We start from the raw sequence: 18,347 nt of genomic DNA, 5'->3' as shown, positions 1-18,347 counted from the left end.
ACATCGCTGCTCGTTCCTCATTAACTCACAGACAATTCAAGTCATTTAAAAAAATTAAAAGTGCATATTTGGATGCTCCATTATACAGCAATATACACAGCTCTCTAAATTTCTGTAATATTTGGGAAGAATTAGCTATTTTTGTTGCCAAAAAAATCAAGGTCAAGTCTTTAGTGAACCAGATAAAGAAAAATGAAATTGTAAGTTGTTCTCACTGATATCACAAATCATCTCGGCGACTCAAATCTCAAGTTATCTCAAGGATCGGATCAAACTCATCTAGAATTATATGATTCCTGGGAATCTTTTGAAATGAAAATATCCGCGTTATACAATATAACTTCACTGAAAGAGAAATTTGCAAAAAAAAAAGTCAATATTTTATTATTCTCTCTTTGCATGGATGAAAATTTTAGATTTTGAGGTTCAGTATTGAATTTAAGAATAAGAACCGCGAGTTCTGGAAGAAAAATTTGTGGAAATAATAAGAATTTTAGAAGGTGATTCTCAGGATAAATCAAAGAATATATTATATTGTTGGACTAGTTTGCCAGAGAAATCTATTTGACTAAAAAAAGGCGCTTGTAGCATTCGGGTTGTCCTCTATGTGTGAGCAAGTTTTGCCCCATATGAAAATCATTTTGAATACATATCGGAGCCGGCTAACAACTGAAAATTCACAAAAGTGTATGGTATTGAAAGTAACTAGACATAAACCAGAAGTAGAAAAGAGAACAATGATTGCATTGAAAATGGTTTAAATGTAATGCCCCTGCTCTAGAGTCACGATAGAAAATCGATATTTTGAATAATTTTCATTCAATCAAAAATACTTTCAAAAGAAGGCTATCGAATAGCTCTGTATCCCGCAATCGACTTTATGTAGATTGTTAAAGCAAAGAAATGCAATATCCTATGATACCTCTTTTAAATCTAAACCGTAAACTTGATAGAGTTTAAGAAGCGAAAGATATGGTTTCAATCTATAAGGTTACAAGGAGCTTCCTTATCAAGAGCCATACTTTGTGAAAAATAAAACAATTGGCAAAACAGATTAACACTGACATGTTACCAGTTGAAAAAGTATTCGGCAAACCATATTTCCATTATTTTATTTGGACGAGAGTTACTGAGCATTACTCGAACATACACTAATGTGCAAAAACGACACTTTTGGTAGTGCAAAACAATTTCAAGCTAGGATAACTCCATTAATTATTGGAAAAAGTAAAAAAATCCGTTTCTGAATCAATTTTCTTTAACATACTCAACAAAGCAACAGCTTGGATAACGAAAAATAGTTTTCTTAAATACCTGAGAAAATGGAATGACTATTTGTCACGATAAGAAAAAATTGCTTGCTGTTATATAGCTGTCAAATGTTAATGATTCGAAACATAAAAAGTTCTCCTTGCTTGCAAGTACAACATTGATTGTTCAACCAGACTCTACAAAACCATCTACAACTGCAGTCTTCTTGAAAGGGAAATTTTAGGTATCTATCGACGGTAGCATAGAAAGAGTGACTGTGAAAAAGCAAGACATAAAAACTGAAGAAAACTGGTATTACCGGTTTGGCCTATCCAAAATTTAGTTACTGAAATTGGCAAATCTGTACAAAATGATGAAGACCACAATATTGTTCTCGATGATCTTCAAGCTATGCAAGTTATCCAGAGGAACTGAAAACAGGAAGGTGCAACAACGAAAGTGAACAGCCAATATTTGATCATTTTTTGTGAATAAGGTGTTAATTATTTTTTATTTGATTTCATTTGTAGTATCTCGTTTTTATTTTAACCAGAATTTTTCTAATTATTATTTTGTTTTTTGTTATTTTCGTGTAGTGTAATAAAGTCTGTGATAAAATCATTCATAAAATGTCAAAAGCCGGCGGTTTTAGTAGTCCCATATCATTATATGATTGTAGTAACAGTTAAATAAATATTTATACACCTGTCATTAAAAGGAACAGGTTACTATATTTTCAAACGTATATTATTCTAAACTACGTTTTCTGTAAGCATCGAGTTGACAATATGAATGTTTTCAGGCCAGAGCAACGTTAACTGAGCGTGGCTGCCAACTTTTGAGAAAGGATGGTCTCTTGGACGAAGAACAATTCCGAAATGCAAAAGATACCCAAGAATCGATGGCAGATAGTATAAAGAAATTGGAAGCTACGGTGCAAACTTTGCAAATTCGACTGGCTAGACTTTTGGCAGAATATACCGCTAGCCAAGCAAAAATCAAACAAAGACTTACCAGGGTGGAAAATAAGTATGTAATTTGTTTTTTGATTGTTGCAGTTTACAAAACTTTTTAACTAAAACTACGATATAATAGATTACGTTTACTTTTAACAAACAGAATAAAGAACCAATTAATAAAAAATTACATATATTGGGTGTATTGATTTCCTATTGTTTCAAAACATTCGAATTTTTTCAACAGAAACATGTGTTTTATATGTTTTACGATGAATTGATTTTTTAAATTTGTAAGATTTTTAATTTTTCCTAAAATTGTAATGTTATCCACCGGTGTAAAAATTGACTAAAATTAAACCGTTTTAGTTAAAGTCTAACAAAGTAAAAATTAAATTAATCATTCATAATTAGTAATATTTCATCAAGACGCTTAATTCTAGACATTAGGTATTCCTAATTAATCAAGATAATTAATGTCATACATTTCGAATTGTATTCAACTTGAGATAACAATGAAATAGTACCTTAATTTTTCCCACGGCAGCACTGCAAGTCATTTGGAAGTGGGCAATAAAGACATACAAGAACCAGAGCATGCAGCCCGGTGACATGACTGGGCATCTCATCATTCTAAATAAATGTAAGGTTGCCATAGATATGATTACGGATGCTATGTCTACCAAACTAAGTTTTATCAAAAACTATAAAATCATGTTACCAAGTCGAATAAATGGATGCCGATGCTCGCTATACCGATAGGTTCAGATTCTTCCATTTTTCAGGCTGAAACAAACGCTATTCTTGCATGTGCAATTCCTTGCGCACAACTAAACTTCCGGAATGCAAAAATAATTAACCTCTCAGATGGTAGAGCAGCACTTGACTCTTAAAATTAAGTCAAAGCTAGTTTGGGTCTGTACCCAATCTTTGAAGTCACTGAAAGCACACAACAAAGTTACTCTATTTTGAATAACTGACCACGGCAATGAACAAGCTGATTCCCTGGCGAAGAACGGCACGACTCTTCTTTTATAGGACCTAAACCTCTTATGGACTTTTCAAAAAGCCATGTCAAATCATGGTTATAAAAAAATGGGAAGAAGAAATTAGAAACATGGAATAAGACTTCAGATCTGAAGCAATCAGAGAGATTTCTATCTTATTGTATCAACTAGACCCTTTTCATTGAGCAAAGATGAGCTGAGCAAAGTTACTAGTCTGCTCACTGGACACTGTCCCATCTGAAGAGCATCGGAGAAACTCTTTAATAGCACATGTCGTTTCTGTAAAGAGCTAAAGAAAGCGCCGAACACCTCCCTTATGAGTGCAAGACTATATTCCATACACAAAGGCTATGGTACTTACAAAGAAGTCGTTGCTACCTGAGTGGTAAACAATTCGAGTTACATAATATTTTTTATAGTGTACAGAGTAACCTTACGCTCTACTCGAATTTATATACCATCGGAAGTAGTCGGTGATGTGCTATAAGCAATATTTTTCACGTGTTTCCATGGAAGAAATCCATCAAAGTCAGATCTGGTGATCTGGATAGCTAACTCCATAGTAGCTGACTGCTTCTCTTTCTATCAATCTATTAGGAAATTTTCTTAGATCTAAATAAAAATGTGCCGATGCTTCATCAAACTCCTCTGATATTTCAAGAAATATTCTTCAAGAGATCCCAAAACAACGTTCGTAATAATCTAAGGAAGTTGCGTCAATTATTGGAAACTATTGGAAAAATAGGGACCTATTGCGTGATTCTCCAAACGTTTCATTTTCGAAAATGCCATCATAAAATGGCTTTAGAATGACAATAAAAAAAACTAAAATTATCTAGCTAAACTGAACAATATTATAACAAAAATGAGAGGCTCCGATAAAACACTGTTTCTGTTTGTTACATGTAGCAAATCGGTCAAGAAATGACACCAGGCGTCTTAGTAAAACATTATTATGAAAAAAAATATTTTTGGTGAAGAATTTACAATTTCAGGTATGATATAAGACTAAGGGTGTTATTGAATACTTTGAAAATAAGTCATTTGAAGAAAAAAGTCAATTATGTATAAATTTAGCTAAAGTGACTCTATTAAGAAATAATAGAATAACAAATATCCCGATTGATATATCAAGAAAACCTAAATCACTGTTGTAAACTACACTCTTAATTACATGGATTGATCGGGAATGAAATTAAAATTTTGGAAAATATCACTGTTTGGACACTAGAGATAGTATAAATACAAGTTACACACCCTGTACATAAGCAAAACACGTGCTTACTTTCGTATGTTTTTATTTATCGGGACCCAGAAGCAAAGAGAAATGATACAGCTGATAAAGCGGGAACAAACAAGCTCTTCATTGGACACGAACCCTTCTGTAGTATCAGCTATAGAACAATGGAAAAAGCACTGGAACAGAAGGTAGATAGGAGCAAAACTAATTATTGAGACAAGCTACAGGGGCTGAGTCAAGCAAAAACTCTTCTGGCGAACTAAAATCAGAGTAGACCTGCTGAATGTATCAACCTTAGTGAGAGCAATCTACAAATACTAACAGGAATTCTATCGAGGTACTGTCGCCTTAACAAACAGTCAAAGACGCTAGACCTAGCGGATAATGCAGCGTGCAGATTTTGTTGCACAGAGTACGGAATCTCTATCCACATTCTCTCGAAGTGTGAAAGACAAAGGAACTTCAGAGCACTACAGCTGGGAGCGCATGAAATAGAAGACGAAGATCTCGGGCAATTAAAGCCACCCCACAATCTAGACTTTTCAAAAGGAGTGGGATTAATGGAAACAATAGAACACTTTGGGTCGCAGTATATACGACACCTCAAATCCATACAAACATACATGTATCGATATTGTAGCTGATGTTTTTCGTTTGTTGTACAAAAAACAATTTTCGCCTAATCATACAAAAATATAAAATAAAATTTGTACGTAAGATTTCATTACTTTCAGCCTTAATTTCTTTTTTTTTTCACCTCCATATACAGTAAACAATACAATTTGCCACTGTTTTGGAAGGACGTATGTGGATGTTTCTCTGTAAACTAGGCAAATCGTTCTAAGGAAACTAGACAAGAAACTAGCAACTTTTTTGCCCATAATATAATAAATTTTTGTTGAGAAACAAGTATCCGTCTATCCGTCTATTTATTAATATAGGGCAGAGGAACCACAAATATTTTCATTACTTTCGAAAATATTAAGCATTTTCTGAAAAATGTATACAGGGAACTGTTGTTAAAGCCAGGGGACTGTGAACTTGAATAAAAAAATACTATTTGGTATTTGTTACATGTAAGAAGTCAATTTACCATTCTTGGTTGGTAACAATTAATGCCATGTATCTTATCTACTAAAAAACACTCTTTATTCAGCTACAAACATAGGAAATCCTTTCAATTTTTGATCTCATCCACAAGGTCAAACTAGCAATGATTTATAAGAATTGAGTATCAAGTCATACGATTATAAGAGTTATGACCATTCTATAACAGTTATGCTCTAACTTTGGGATGATTGTAAATATCTATTTTCACTTCTATGAAAAAGGTGAACCTGGAATATTCACAGTATAAGCTTAATGGAAACTATAATATAGCAGATTCTTCGTGAAAGTACGCCAAACGCACGGTTTCTGAAACTGCAGTAGAAGTCTTTGTTTCGTACTATTTCGTATTGTATTGATTCGTCGCTTTATACTTGTTTCTCGATTTAACTCGCAATGACAGATAAGCAATTTGCTGATTCTTCTATATTCATTTGGCTGTTATACAAACCAATATTTCATAATAATAATGCTAATGATGCTACAGAAACCGGTTAAAGCTCTCCATAATTTCATGCGAGAAATATCGAATTGAATAACTAAAAATCCGATATAATTTGACGGAAAGGAGAAAAAATCTTCCCAATGTTACTTACATCCCTTCTATTTAATCAATTGAACGGGAATAAGACAATTTTTTCAACATACCAACATATATCTAATACATATATTTTCACACCTTTCATTTTATATTCACAGGGAAAAAGAAAAGGAATTGGTATCGAATGAACCTCCAAATGAAAATATGCTTGTTCCACATGGCAGAAGAAGACTTCATTCGTACGAAGTAAGAAGAGAAACTACCAATTTAGGCACTAGACATAGAACTATATAGTGAAAGACCAAAATTAACACTATGTTGCTATTATTATAAATATGTGAATTATTCATGACCGTTACGTTTTAATTTCAGAAACTCGAAGGCTCTTGAATGACAATATTTTTTGTACTAGAACTCACAATCATATTTACACCAAGTAAAATATTCCATATTCTTTTTGCACTTATTGTAATAAAGAGATACTTATATGCGTTAAATTTTTTTGTAATAACTTCTTGGAGACAGTAAGATTAACTATTTCGTTTAATTTTTAACTCTTATACGCTCTCAAGCCAAATATGAAATGATCAAAATTCTTTTAATTCAAATAAAGATATGACCAAGAGGTAGAGGCAGATCAAGAAATACCTGGACAAACTAAGTTGAACAAGATACCACAATCCTAGAAATAGTAGACTGGAAAGCAAAATGCAGAAACAGAAAAGAATGGAAAAGCTAACAAACGAGGCCAGGGCTGTAACAAACTGTAACAAAAAGAACAGGACTTAGTCCAAGAGATTGAACGGTATAATAATGAATGATGATGATATATTTATGTAAAATTTCCTGATCAACGCTGCAATAGTTCATAGGAAAGTAATCAAAAACATATAAACATACAAATAAAACAACAGTTATTGATGCTAGAAAAAACCACATGAGACTGGTGACAATAATCACTAGATCTGAAACAAAATTATAAGACTATTGCTATAGACTTCAAGTTCGGCTTCCACACATCAGAAAATCTAAAATTCTGATTGTAATATATAATATCTAACTGGACATTATGTATTTCAATTTCAATAACGACATAAAATAAAATCAACATCAAAATTCAGGCTTCAGTTTGGCACATAATTTAAGAACTCTAATGTACGGTACCCGAAAAAATGTCAACATAAGAATTTTAATGTAGATACTTTAACCAACTTAGTTCCAATCTAACGGGATGAATTTCAATAAATCTTCATAAATTATAATAAACTTTTCTACCAGGTTCTCATTTCACTCTTTAAGTACTTGTTACAATCGAAATTTCTCTCTTTACAGTACCATAGGCAAGCTGCGTACTTTTCCTGAGTGTGCTTTCTCAAATTCAGACAAACCTTCAAAATAAATATTCATAATATTCACAAAGAAAATGAATGATCTCGATATCCAAAATCGAATAGAATAACCGTATTTCTTAAAAGGATATATTTTTGTTAACTTTTGAATACAAAAAAAGGAATCAGAAAATATTTTTTTTTAATCTTAGAATACTAAAAATCACATAATATAGAATAATGAAAAAAAATTTCAAGGAATATAATAAAAAAGAATGTTGTAAACAGCAACTAATATTTTATGTAACACCCATTTGCACGTATCACACCAGCACACTTTCAACAAGTTGTACAATAAATTTTGTGCGATATCTGCCCAATATTTTGGAAGAATATTTCTAAGCTCCTTTATGGTTTATGATAGCAAATTGTAGTCATCAATGGTTTTTGGAACTGGTCCCCACTATGGATTCAAATCAGGCGGTAATTGATGAAAATCCTGACTTTCTATTTCCTCCAAAACCACCGCAGCTCGATGTGGTCTTGCATTATCATCAATAAAAATTAAGTGCCTATAGCGACATAAAATTGTGGCAGTATTTTAGCTTCCTTATACCTGTTCTGTCATGTTCCTGGTCCAATTTCCTGACCAGACCATAATTTTGACCTCCTTGAAAATCGGAGAATGGTGTCAATGATACTTTCCTTAAAAATCACCTGGATCTCAAATTAATATCAAGGATTCTTCACCTCATTGTTGAAATCGATACAGAAATACATCTACTCTTAAAAATTCTTCATCATAAGATTCTGCTGGTTAGGCCAGATAACGGTTAGCAACTAGCAATGGCAGTTGTTACTCTGGTCTTTCAGTTCTGCGTCTTTAAACAACAGAATCGATTGAGCATCCTCAATTGATACTTTGGGATACATTTAATCGATTAACACCCGTCATAACCTAAACACACGTCAACTAATTTTCGATAGCTAATTTTCTTCTTATCATCATCAAAATTAACCAAACTTCTATACAGCAGTTTTATATTTTTATACAAATACAGATTGCTAATCAAAGACCTCAAAAATCAAGGAAAACAATTCCCAATGATCACGTTGGAAAAAAATATAGTTTTTCTGTAATATCAATAAAAATCTGAAAATATCCTTAGCTTCTGAATAGGTATATTGCACTTTAAAATTATTAAATATATTAGACTTTCAAGAAATCAATTATCTTCATAAAATGAATGTTTTGAAATAAAATAAAAGCATTTTTAGCTTACAATAATATTTTATATTATCAAATAGTCAATTATGTCCAAAATCATTAATATAAAACACATTGAATGAATCATGAATCATGTGAATTAGTATATTACAATACTAGGGCAGAAAGTTACAAATTTCTGCACTGCAGGTCATGAACACGGCGAACAGCTCAGAGCTCTAAAACTTCTACCCTTCTGCTGTATACTATTCTTCTTTATAGCCGGTGGAAACTAACTAAACCTTTAACGAGGCAGAAAGTTAAAGATGTTTGCATTGGTAAAGCTCTGAGCCGCGTACCATAATGTTCGAGGCGTAGCCGAGGTGCAAAAGTATAAAGAAAAGACAATTTACTTCATTAAGAATATATTAATTTAGATTCAAAATTAAAATTGAACTCTGGATTGGCCCTTGAGCTAATAGCTAAAATATTCTACCGCAATTATTAACTATTAGTATTTGTTTATGCTGCACTTATATATTCACAACTTCTGCTCAATCATAAAATTAGACTCTTTCCATGATCAGGGAAAGTCTTTCTACTTTATTCCATGACACAATAATAGATGAAGGGATGTAAATAAATATTTCTGAATTTCAAGTATTGTATTAGTTTATATATTTGTTATTCGAGAGTATAACTTGATAGTTTCCGAAGTTTTAACATTTCTATCTCTATCCGATAAAAGTTAGCGATGACGGTATGTGGATAAAATTGATGTAGTTGTTCCTGGGGAAACAAAAACGCTTAAGACTCCCAAGAGTAAATTTTATCAAATATAATCGCTGTTACCATCGCTAACTTAAGAAATATCTGTCAATATTTGTACATCGAAAAAATCGTGTCAAGATGTTTTATAATGTTTTCCAATCTAACTGGTGAAAATCACGATGAATACATTGCTTATGTAATTTACTTACCTTAATATTAATTCAAAAACTACAATTTAATCTCAAAAGTTTTCATAACGTAAATACAATAGTTTTGACAAAGGACATACAATCATGATGTTGAAATTTTTGAAACCATGGGTGATACTAATGCTGAACACACTATTTACTTTTTGTACTATATCAACACTTATAATTGCACTGTCTGGTGCGCGTTTCGATAGCCAAACTATCGTCTTCAGAGATCGATTAGATTTTTATAAAAATAATTTTAGTTATGTGCAAAATAACTTTTGTATCCGAAGCTTCTACAACTTAAGCCGGTGAACTTTTGGAATGTTTCAACTCATCTTTCGTCAATGTTTCTTTAGACTAAAGAATAATCAGAGATTACATATAACCAAATCAGATGAATAGGTGGGATATTCAATAACATTATTTTCACGTAAATATTCAACTGTCTACTGTGCAGTGTATGACGAAGCATTATCGTGATGCAAAATTAACCCTACAGGATAAGATTTTGAAAAGTACCAGTTTGCTGAAGTTCTGCATTGATCTTCAAGATCAATTAATTTTACTAATCCTCTACTACGAAAGAAAACTGAGTACAAAACTGTCTTAATCGATCTTCTTTTTGCCATTGTTGGTGAACGTTCTTCAATATACACACGGCTGTCATGGCGGATAGGAAGATCATGTTACTTTTTAGAAAGATTGAGATGTCCACCATTATTTAACATTTCTTTTGTTTCTTGTACGACACTCACACGCTCTGCCTCAAGTTGATCGTGTAAAATTGAATTGGCTGCTGCAAATTCAACACCAAGGGTTGCCTCAATCACTTAATAAGTGCATGTTGGATCGTCTTCGATCATACGTCTCACTCTATCCAAGTTTCCTACAGTAACTGAAGAACAAGGCCTACCCCCGCATGTCTCATTACAAAGCGATATCTTTCTTTTAATTAAAGTTTTTATATTTCGATGACAAATCGTATGTACCATTATTCACTTTATAATCACAGCGACCCAACTGCAGTCAGGGTTAAGAATGGAGGTATTTAAAAATGTTTCTAGATTCCCTAGTTTGGTGGCATCTCAAAATATACATAGTGACCCTCGTATTTTATGACTATACCGCCCCTTGTACTAGTGTCGTATAAATCACTATAACAATTATAACTTTTACAATTCGCTAATATTTCGGTTTCTGTAGAGTACGAAATAAAACATTGATTTGAAGTTTTCTCAAATAATAAAGGCTATAAGCCTTAACTTAATGTTGTCCGTATGCTATTTGTCAGTTTATTCCGATGATTAGGTTTTATGTACAACATTTTTTAAGTTTAAAAAAAAATAGCTCAAAAGCGATGAATCAGAAGATTTGGCTAACCTCTATATGGTATCGCTTTTTCCAATCAATCTGTCTTGAAAAACTTCCTTTGTAATTTGTAACAGTAGCTACTAAATTGAGGCGATGTTCCGTCCTGCTAAAACTTAACGTCATTGAAATGGTTAGTAGCTGCATTTTTTATGAAAAGAACTATTCGAATTCAAATACTTTGACCAGGCCCAACTGATTTTTTCAAATAATGATGGGACTTTAAATGTGATCATAAACGCACTTCTTCGCATATAATCGTTCATAACTTTTTAACAAAGCATCAAACGCAGCTCATATATTTTTTTGTAAATCTTCACAAAAAAAACGAACATTTTGGGAAAAAAATTGAAAAATGTTTGTTTATTAATTTTTTATATCTAACAATCAACCTTATTAAGATACCATTTTTTTATGTTGAAAATTTTCAATTTTTCAAAGTTAACTTTTAATATTGTACACTTGATTACAATAAGTGATTTTAAGAATGTTTTTGCTCATATAACTTGAATGGTTACTTAATAAAAAAAGTTACAAACGATTATATGTGAGAACAGGTCAATTTTAAGAGATATTTTTATTATTTTTAATTGTAAAAACATGAAAAATCAACATTTTTGTGTAATTTTGTTTTTTAATTTGTTCGTTTTTTTTTGTGTAGATTATGAAAAAAAATATAACAACTCCATTTGATTATTTTGAAACAAATTATCAACATTTAAACCTGAATAAGTGCATTTTCATGAACATTTAAAGCCTAGAAACCAATATAAGTTTTCATTTTTTTTATTCCCATCATTTTTTTCGTAAATCCGCCGTAAAAACGAAAATTTAAGTTTACTCCTTAAGTTCGATAGTCTAACCAGACGCAAAAAGAGTTTGTTTAACTTAAAAAAGATTGATACTGTATAAAAGGGTAAATTTGTTAATTAATGAAAATAATATACATATATAAATATATATTTATTCAATTTATTCATTTCATATACATTTATTATAACTAATCGACGAAATATTTTACATTAAACTTTTTACAATAGTCAATAATCTCTATAATTCATATTGGGTTGATTATCTAATTTTATGTGTTGTTTTCAAATATATATTTATTTGAACTACATCGATAATTATTAAAATATTTAATAAATACAAATTGCACATGCTCATACATATAATACATGAATTATAACGTACCTTACAACCACGTGTTTGTTAGATGTTCCGGCAATATCATCTACACCTCTTTCTGCCATAGTTATTTGAAAATACTTTCAGTTCACTTTAGCGGAACACAATGATGAACACAAGTATGTCGACACTGACAAATTAGAAAGTTGCGCATCATAGGGTGCGCACCAAAAACGTAACGAGGTCATTCGTCGATAGATTTTACTCCTCACATTTTTCTCATACCGGGCCCCTTACATATGCAAATCGATTCTTAAGGAGTAAACTCCAAAAAATCATCGAAATCGGATGATTTTTCGATTTTATAGAGACATATCCCGCTTCATCTTGTGAAGCTGAACGCAGTTTCAGTGCATTTCATAGACTCAAAACTCACTTACGAAGTACCATGAGTTAAAAAAGATTAAGTAATTTAGCAATATGCGACGTTCATAAATACATATTTGATTCCTTAGATTTCGAGGCACTAGTTCAAAAATTTATAAATGTAAATGTTGAATCAAAACAAACTTATTCAATTTTCTTACAACAATCCATTAAAAGGTAGCCAAAGTGGCTACCTTTTTTTAGTCGTTATAAAAAATTCTCTAGACACCCCTTTTAAGATTTAGCTTGTTGCGCCCCTGCAAACATTCATTTTCAAAGGTATTTCTACAATTGTGACGATTAACTTCACCATTTAACATAGGAAAAGATTATCTTACTTTTATTGGGTCTATATCTACCTTTTACAAAATTCCATGATAATATTTATTCTTGTACTTACAAGTATTAATCCTATACATCTCGACCCATTATTTGAAAAAAATTTAACCAATTATTTTACGTTTTATATAAATCTAATAGAAATCATTTAATATCAATAATTTATTCGAGGTTTAAGAAACGTTTTTCTTATTAATTTATTCATTATTTCAAGTTTCATATTCCTCACTTACTCTGGAAAAATTTTTTTAAGAATCATACGAACTATCGTCAGAATCTTATTTCAGATTAATGATCAATTATTTCTAATTATATTTTTGTTAAAATTTCATGTAATGACAACACCTTTTCAAAACTTCGAAATAGTTCTTTGCAATAACCAACATCTTCTTTGAAATTGAATCCGACAGTAACAAATAACATTGAATCTAACAATAATTAATTGAATGAAATTAAATTCCTCTTTTCTATCCATTCCAGCATTTCAGTCTTTTTGGTGATGGATGTAGATGGTTTGTCAACATATTGACGAGACACATTATCCAACATTACCTGTAGGTTAATTTGGTAGTCCCTAGATTTACAATTTGATTTCCAATTAATGTATGTACTTGAAATAAATCCTGCGCCACTTCCTGCATGACAGGACTCTATTTGAATTCGACGAGCAGTCCTTTAAACAATGAACCTCCCTGATTAAATCAAAAAGGTAAAAATTACAAGATTATATTCAATTTAAATTAATATTAAGTTAACAAAAAATTAAGTATCGTGATTCTCACCACAAGTTTAATATAAAAAAAATTAAAGTCTGTGAAGCTAAAATCTTCTGTAAAATATAAATATGAAACAATTTTTCACAGATTAGATAGTAATTATTATATAATATTACACTGGCAGAGTCCAATTTGAATTGAATACTATTGTCGATGTAAAGTGGATCAGTGTTGAATATTCTTGGTTTTCATTCCAGCTCTGTTACACTATAATATCTGTATAGTTTTTGCAATAAAATGGCGTTTCCAATTTATAATCAGTAGCAATTTCTAAAACAATTTGCATGCTGTCTTAACAATTACAAAAAAGAGATTAAAATAAACCCAAGACCTCCATAGCTGAATATCGTTATATTATATATGTTTACTGGTCCACTCTACCTTCTACAACGGATGACTCTTTTAGAACAATACTTTAGGTCATATTTTATTTTATTCGTTGGTGGAATTATTTCTATCTCATCATATCTCATATAGCTATGTCTTCTCATGTATAGGTATATATCTTTTGCTATAACATTTATTTGAGATTAGATATTCAACGAAAAATATCTTTATTCGCATATCTTACGAACTATAACATGAATATGGATGTTTGCGATCACAGTGGCAGATCTAAACATGTTACTTCAGAATACTAAAGAAAAAAGTTTTCGAATATTCATTCATATTCATAAATATGAAGTTTAGATTAGAGCATACACTATTCTGAATTTTTACGCTACAGAATAATGTTATACACTACTCACTTTTCTCTCCAAACGACATTGATTAATTTATTTCTTTTATCTTAGTTGGAGATGTATCAAACTTATACTTCTGTTTCCGCCTGTATTTTTGAACAACACAATAACTATTATGAACAATTTTTTATATTAAGTGCATGATTTGACGATAATTTGACCACATCGAACGTGACCGATTTAGTTGTCCCCCCAATACAGACTGAGTTTTATGTATGGAAAGCCTCAATTATGTTAGAAACAGCTAGTACAACTTTTATAAATTTTTGTTTACAAGGGTCGTGTGATACGACCAGAATTATCGTGGTATCTACAATGTTGTCAGATGTTTCCTTTTTCCGGTAAAATAATCAACTTTGTTATTTCAAACGAATCACTCTATATATTTTATGTTTTTAAAAATCCTTAAGAAATATTGATTATTTTTTATGTAATATTCTCTATACCTAAATGCCATAATTTCAGAGAATATTAGGATATGGTGATAGGCGTAGAAGTCAACAAGAAACGTGTAATATCTTTAATAATTTATATCCTAACCAAAATCCCATAACAATTAATAAAAAAGTTTAACGAAACTGGATCAGTAAAAGATTTATCCAAATCAGGGCACAGAAAACCTTCAACAACTGAAGACACATCTTTTAATATTTGTGTCTTGTTAGAAGTAGATCCACATTTTTGAAGTAGAAAAATTACGAGTTTTGGAAAACATACAGTAAAGGCGATTAGTGCAGATGCTCAAAATTTTGTTCAATTGCTTCAATACAACAAGCCAACATCCCTGACTGATCAATTCTTCTTATCTCTGTTTTGTTTTATAAACGATGTTTTTTAATTGACCCCACAGGAAATAGTCTAATAGTTGATCACGGGGGCCATTCCAATCCATCTTCTGGGAAACACATTATTTAGATATTGCCTCATCACACAACGCATAATGAAGTGGGGCCCTATCTTGTTGTAGCCAAATATTGTCGTTTTGGATATTGTTATTATCTGAAAATTTCTAATAATAAAGTTATTGGGTATGGAATTCAAACATCTAACGAGGATTGTCACGTGATCAGTATCTACAATTATGCCGATTTACGTTTCCATTGATACAAAAAGTGGCCTTATCGCAAAACATTACTTAAAAAATTTGGATCGTTTTGATTGTAACATTTTTCCATGTTTAGATCTGCAAACTCTTCACGTCTACCAAAATTTTTTTTACGGATTTTTGGGAAATATCAAGTTCCCTGGATATTTGTCTAGTATTCAAGTGTGGATCGTCTTCTAACAGGACAAACATCTGAAGCTTTGTTTTCAATTAATGCAGTTTTTTGCGCCCTAATTTGCATAAATCTTTTACTTAACCAATTTCGTTAAACTTTTTTACTAATTTACTGACAGTAAATCTTGTAATGGGATTTCGGTTAGGATATAAATTATTAAAGATATTACACGTTTCTTCATCATCATTAAAATATGAATTCGTTTTTTTTTTAAGATAAATGATCCATTGTGACTTTAAAAAAACAATAATGATGTATTGAAACGTCAAATTTGTTATTGTAGCAGCCATAGCCACTTAAATGTATTATTTTAACTTGGGAAGGTAACGCTAATGTAGCTATAACTCAGAAATTATGGTATTTAGGTATAGGAAACATTAGATGGAAAATACTCCGTCCCGGTATACTCCACTTCCTGCCAATGAAGTCTTTCATTAAGCACTCACTATGTCTAAATCTAAACGGAATAAAGTGTGTGTGAAATATCATCGAAATTTTTATTCGCTGGAAAAGCTTATAGATGCCATTAAGTAAGTTCGTATACGGCAGATAATTTATAATGGATATCTGTTCCTGACAATTTCTTTTTCTTAAAGAACACCTACGCATCTTGCACCTCACATTTCACTGTCTTTTCTGTGACAGCACACATTTTGTAACGTTAACGTTATTATCACTCGCCGAGTGAATCCCACAATCACAAATTCCTCGTATGTTGAGTTGTAGACACTCCCAATCATACTTAAAGCAAGTTGATTAGTTTCCTAATTACCCATGTAATTCAAGCATAAAAAAATAAAAATAATCTAATCATGTTTGTTTTCTAGAAGAGTCGTCTATTAAAGTAACAAAAGTTTTTGTACGTATATTTTTAAAGACGTACTTCATTTAATTTTCCACTTAGGCACAATGCTAAAACATATCTATTTTACACCAAAAATTAGAAATAGAATTATTTTATATATATAAATAACATGCTTTAACTTTACGTATATTTTTAGCGGGGAATTTCAAATAAGAATCTCAAATACTTAGCTTTGTACATATTTAACAGCTGAATCTTATAATCTATATTGTATCGACAACTTCTTATTCAATCTAAGCAAGTCACTTAACTTCAATCAGATATACCTAATAATGTAAAAAGTCAACAACTTCTCGGCACTTTTGGCTGTAAGTAAACAAAACTCTTGTAATAACACAAGTCCGCAAGATGTATCTTCAAACGATGAAACTTTGACCATTATAATCTACTGAAATGGCATCATAAGTTGGGACACATCAAGGGTTTGAAAACAATCTTTTATTATTATGTTAATCATTATCATCAAGCCTTTCAATCCTTTGGATTTTAACTATCGCTTTTAACTCTTTATAATCCTTTTTTGAGGTGGATTACTCCTCGTTTTCTATTTTTGTTTTCTTTGCAGTTTATTGTTAGACTTGGTTGCTTATGTTATTATTTTCCGTTCCTTTCGGTTCAGGAATTTTGCCATCCAGTTCTCCATATTAAGTGCTCTTATGTCCCTTTTCAAAACCGCAAGATGTATCTTCAAACGATGAAACTTTGACCATTATAATCTACTGAAATGGCATCATAAGTTGGGACACATCAAGGGTTTGAAAACAATCTTTTATTATTATGTTAATCATTATCATCAAGCCTTTCAATCCTTTGGATTTTAACTATCGCTTTTAACTCTTTATAATCCTTTTTTGAGGTGGATTACTCCTCGTTTTCTATTTTTGTTTTCTTTGCAGTTTATTGTTAGACTTGGTTGCTTATGTTATTATTTTCCGTTCCTTTCGGTTCAGGAATTTTGCCATCCAGTTCTCCATATTAAGTGCTCTTATGTCCCTTTTCAAAACCGCAAGATGTATCTTCAAACGATGAAACTTTGACCATTATAATCTACTGAAATGGTATCATAAGTTGGGACACATCAAGGGTTTGAAAACAATCTTTTATTATTATGTTAATAATTATCATCAAGCCTTCAAATCCTTTGGATTTTAACTATCACTTTTAACTCTTTAAAATCCTTTTTTGAGGTGGATTACTCCTCGTTTTCTATTTTTGTTTTCTTTGCAGTTTATTGTTAGACTTGGTTGCTTATGTTATTATTTTCCGTTCCTTTCGGTTCAGGAATTTTGCCATCCAGTTCTCCATATTAAGTGCTCTTATGTCCCTTTTCAAAACCGCAAGATGTATCTTCAAACGATGAAACTTTGACCATTATAATCTACTGAAATGGCATCATAAGTTGGGACACATCAAGGGTTTGAAAACAATCTTTTATTATTATGTTAATAATTATCATCAAGCCTTCAAATCCTTTGGATTTTAACTATCACTTTTAACTCTTTAAAATCCTTTTTTGAGGTGGATTACTCCTCGTTTTCTATTTTTGTTTTCTTTGCAGTTTATTGTTAGACTTGGTTGCTTATGTTATTATTTTCCGTTCCTTTCGGTTCAGGAATTTTGCCATCCAGTTCTCCATATTAAGTGCTCTTATGTCCCTTTTCAAAACCGCAAGATGTATCTTCAAACGATGAAACTTTGACCATTATAATCTACTGAAATGGTATCATAAGTTGGGACACATCAAGGGTTTGAAAACAATCTTTTATTATTATGTTAATAATTATCATCAAGCCTTCAAATCCTTTGGATTTTAACTATCA

General features: G+C 31.3%; 1 protein-coding gene across 1 annotated transcript in view; it reads left to right on the top strand.

Moving 5' to 3' along the window:
* LOC130448631 (cyclic nucleotide-gated cation channel subunit A) overlaps nucleotides 1–11,369 on the top strand; it is an 83,685-nt gene extending 72,316 nt beyond the window's left edge. Inside the window, exons 8-9 of the mRNA XM_056786072.1 lie at nucleotides 2,054–2,280; nucleotides 6,261–11,369. Coding sequence (XP_056642050.1) covers nucleotides 2,054–2,280; nucleotides 6,261–6,396 — 363 coding nt within the window. The 3' untranslated portion in view covers nucleotides 6,397–11,369. The remainder of the gene's footprint in view (nucleotides 1–2,053; nucleotides 2,281–6,260) is intronic.
* Nucleotides 11,370–18,347: the final 6,978 nt, after the last annotated feature.

Source organism: Diorhabda sublineata, chromosome 9 (genome assembly GCF_026230105.1).
Source record: "Diorhabda sublineata isolate icDioSubl1.1 chromosome 9, icDioSubl1.1, whole genome shotgun sequence".
NCBI lineage: Eukaryota > Metazoa > Arthropoda > Insecta > Coleoptera > Chrysomelidae > Diorhabda > Diorhabda sublineata.
Note: the sequence above shows the minus strand (reverse complement) of the source record. Positions and strands in the feature narration are given on the sequence as shown.